Below are 950 nucleotides of genomic sequence, written 5' to 3'. Positions count from 1 at the left end.
GGCCTTTGTGGGGGTTGCAGACCCCCCCTGAATGCCATCGCCAGCCGTTGTCCCAGCACTGCAGCGGGTCGGGCCATGGACACCGGGGATCCCCCCGGATCAGCCGAGCCCCACGTTTTGGTGCCCTTGACCTTGTGCCCAGCCCCTTGAGGGGTTCAGGGTGTGCAGCACCCAGAGACGTCAGCGAGCAGGTCCACGCTGCTGTGAGGGAGCCCTGTCCTGCCTCGAGGGGCGATGGGGCTGCTGGGAGGGTGTTGTCCCCGCTAAGGGTGACACCCCGGGGCACAGCGAGTTTCATGCAGGGGCAGCGTGCGGGAGGTGTCTTGCGGTGGGTCTGTGCTGACCTTCCCTTCCTGCCCCCAGGTGTTCGTGGAGACGCTGGACAAGTGCTTCGAGAACGTCTGTGAGCTGGACCTCATCTTCCACATGGACAAGGTGGGTGTGGGCTCTGTGTGCTCCTCTGGGCCAGCACTGTCATTCCCCCCCAGCACCCAGCTGCCTCAGAGCCCAGCCTCAAGCTCCGGAGCCATTCAGGAGAGGGTGTGGTACATCAGGAGTCCCTTTCTGGGGAGAGGTAGAAATCCTGTCTGGGGAAGGTGTCAGCATGGGCTCTTCACAAGCTGCTGGCATCGAGCAAGATCCCATTAAGCATCTTCAGCCCCATCTCTGAGGTGATCTCGCCAGCAAGAGACGTGAGCTGCTGGGCTCTGTCCCGAGTCCTCCGTGGGGAAGCTGGCTGCGGGTTCCCAGCTCCGCTGCAGCACAGCAATGGCAGGGTGCCTGTGGGCTGGCGGTTGCCACCAAAGCCAGGGAACCCTGCAGTCAAGGGACAGGGATCCGTGCTGAGGCTTTGTTCTTGGTCTTCTGCAGGGGCTGACGGAGCCGGGCAGGCTGTGGCGTGGTGCTGGGGTGTTTCGCCTCTTCTCCTGTGCTGTGGGACCTGGGGGGTG

General features: G+C 63.7%; 1 protein-coding gene across 1 annotated transcript in view; it reads left to right on the top strand.

Moving 5' to 3' along the window:
- The window catches only part of LOC104462924 (AP-3 complex subunit sigma-2), a gene marked incomplete at both ends in the record, with an annotated part of 2,506 nt that extends 2,071 nt beyond the window's left edge, over nucleotides 1-435 (top strand). Inside the window, one exon of the mRNA XM_010075074.1 lies at nucleotides 364-435. Coding sequence (XP_010073376.1) covers nucleotides 364-435 — 72 coding nt within the window. The remainder of the gene's footprint in view (nucleotides 1-363) is intronic.
- Nucleotides 436-950: the final 515 nt, after the last annotated feature.

This window comes from Pterocles gutturalis, unplaced genomic scaffold (genome assembly GCF_000699245.1).
Source record: "Pterocles gutturalis isolate BGI_N339 unplaced genomic scaffold, ASM69924v1 scaffold6827, whole genome shotgun sequence".
NCBI lineage: Eukaryota > Metazoa > Chordata > Aves > Pterocliformes > Pteroclidae > Pterocles > Pterocles gutturalis.
The sequence above is the reverse complement of the archived record's forward strand: the minus strand, read 5'-3'. Positions and strand labels throughout refer to the sequence as shown.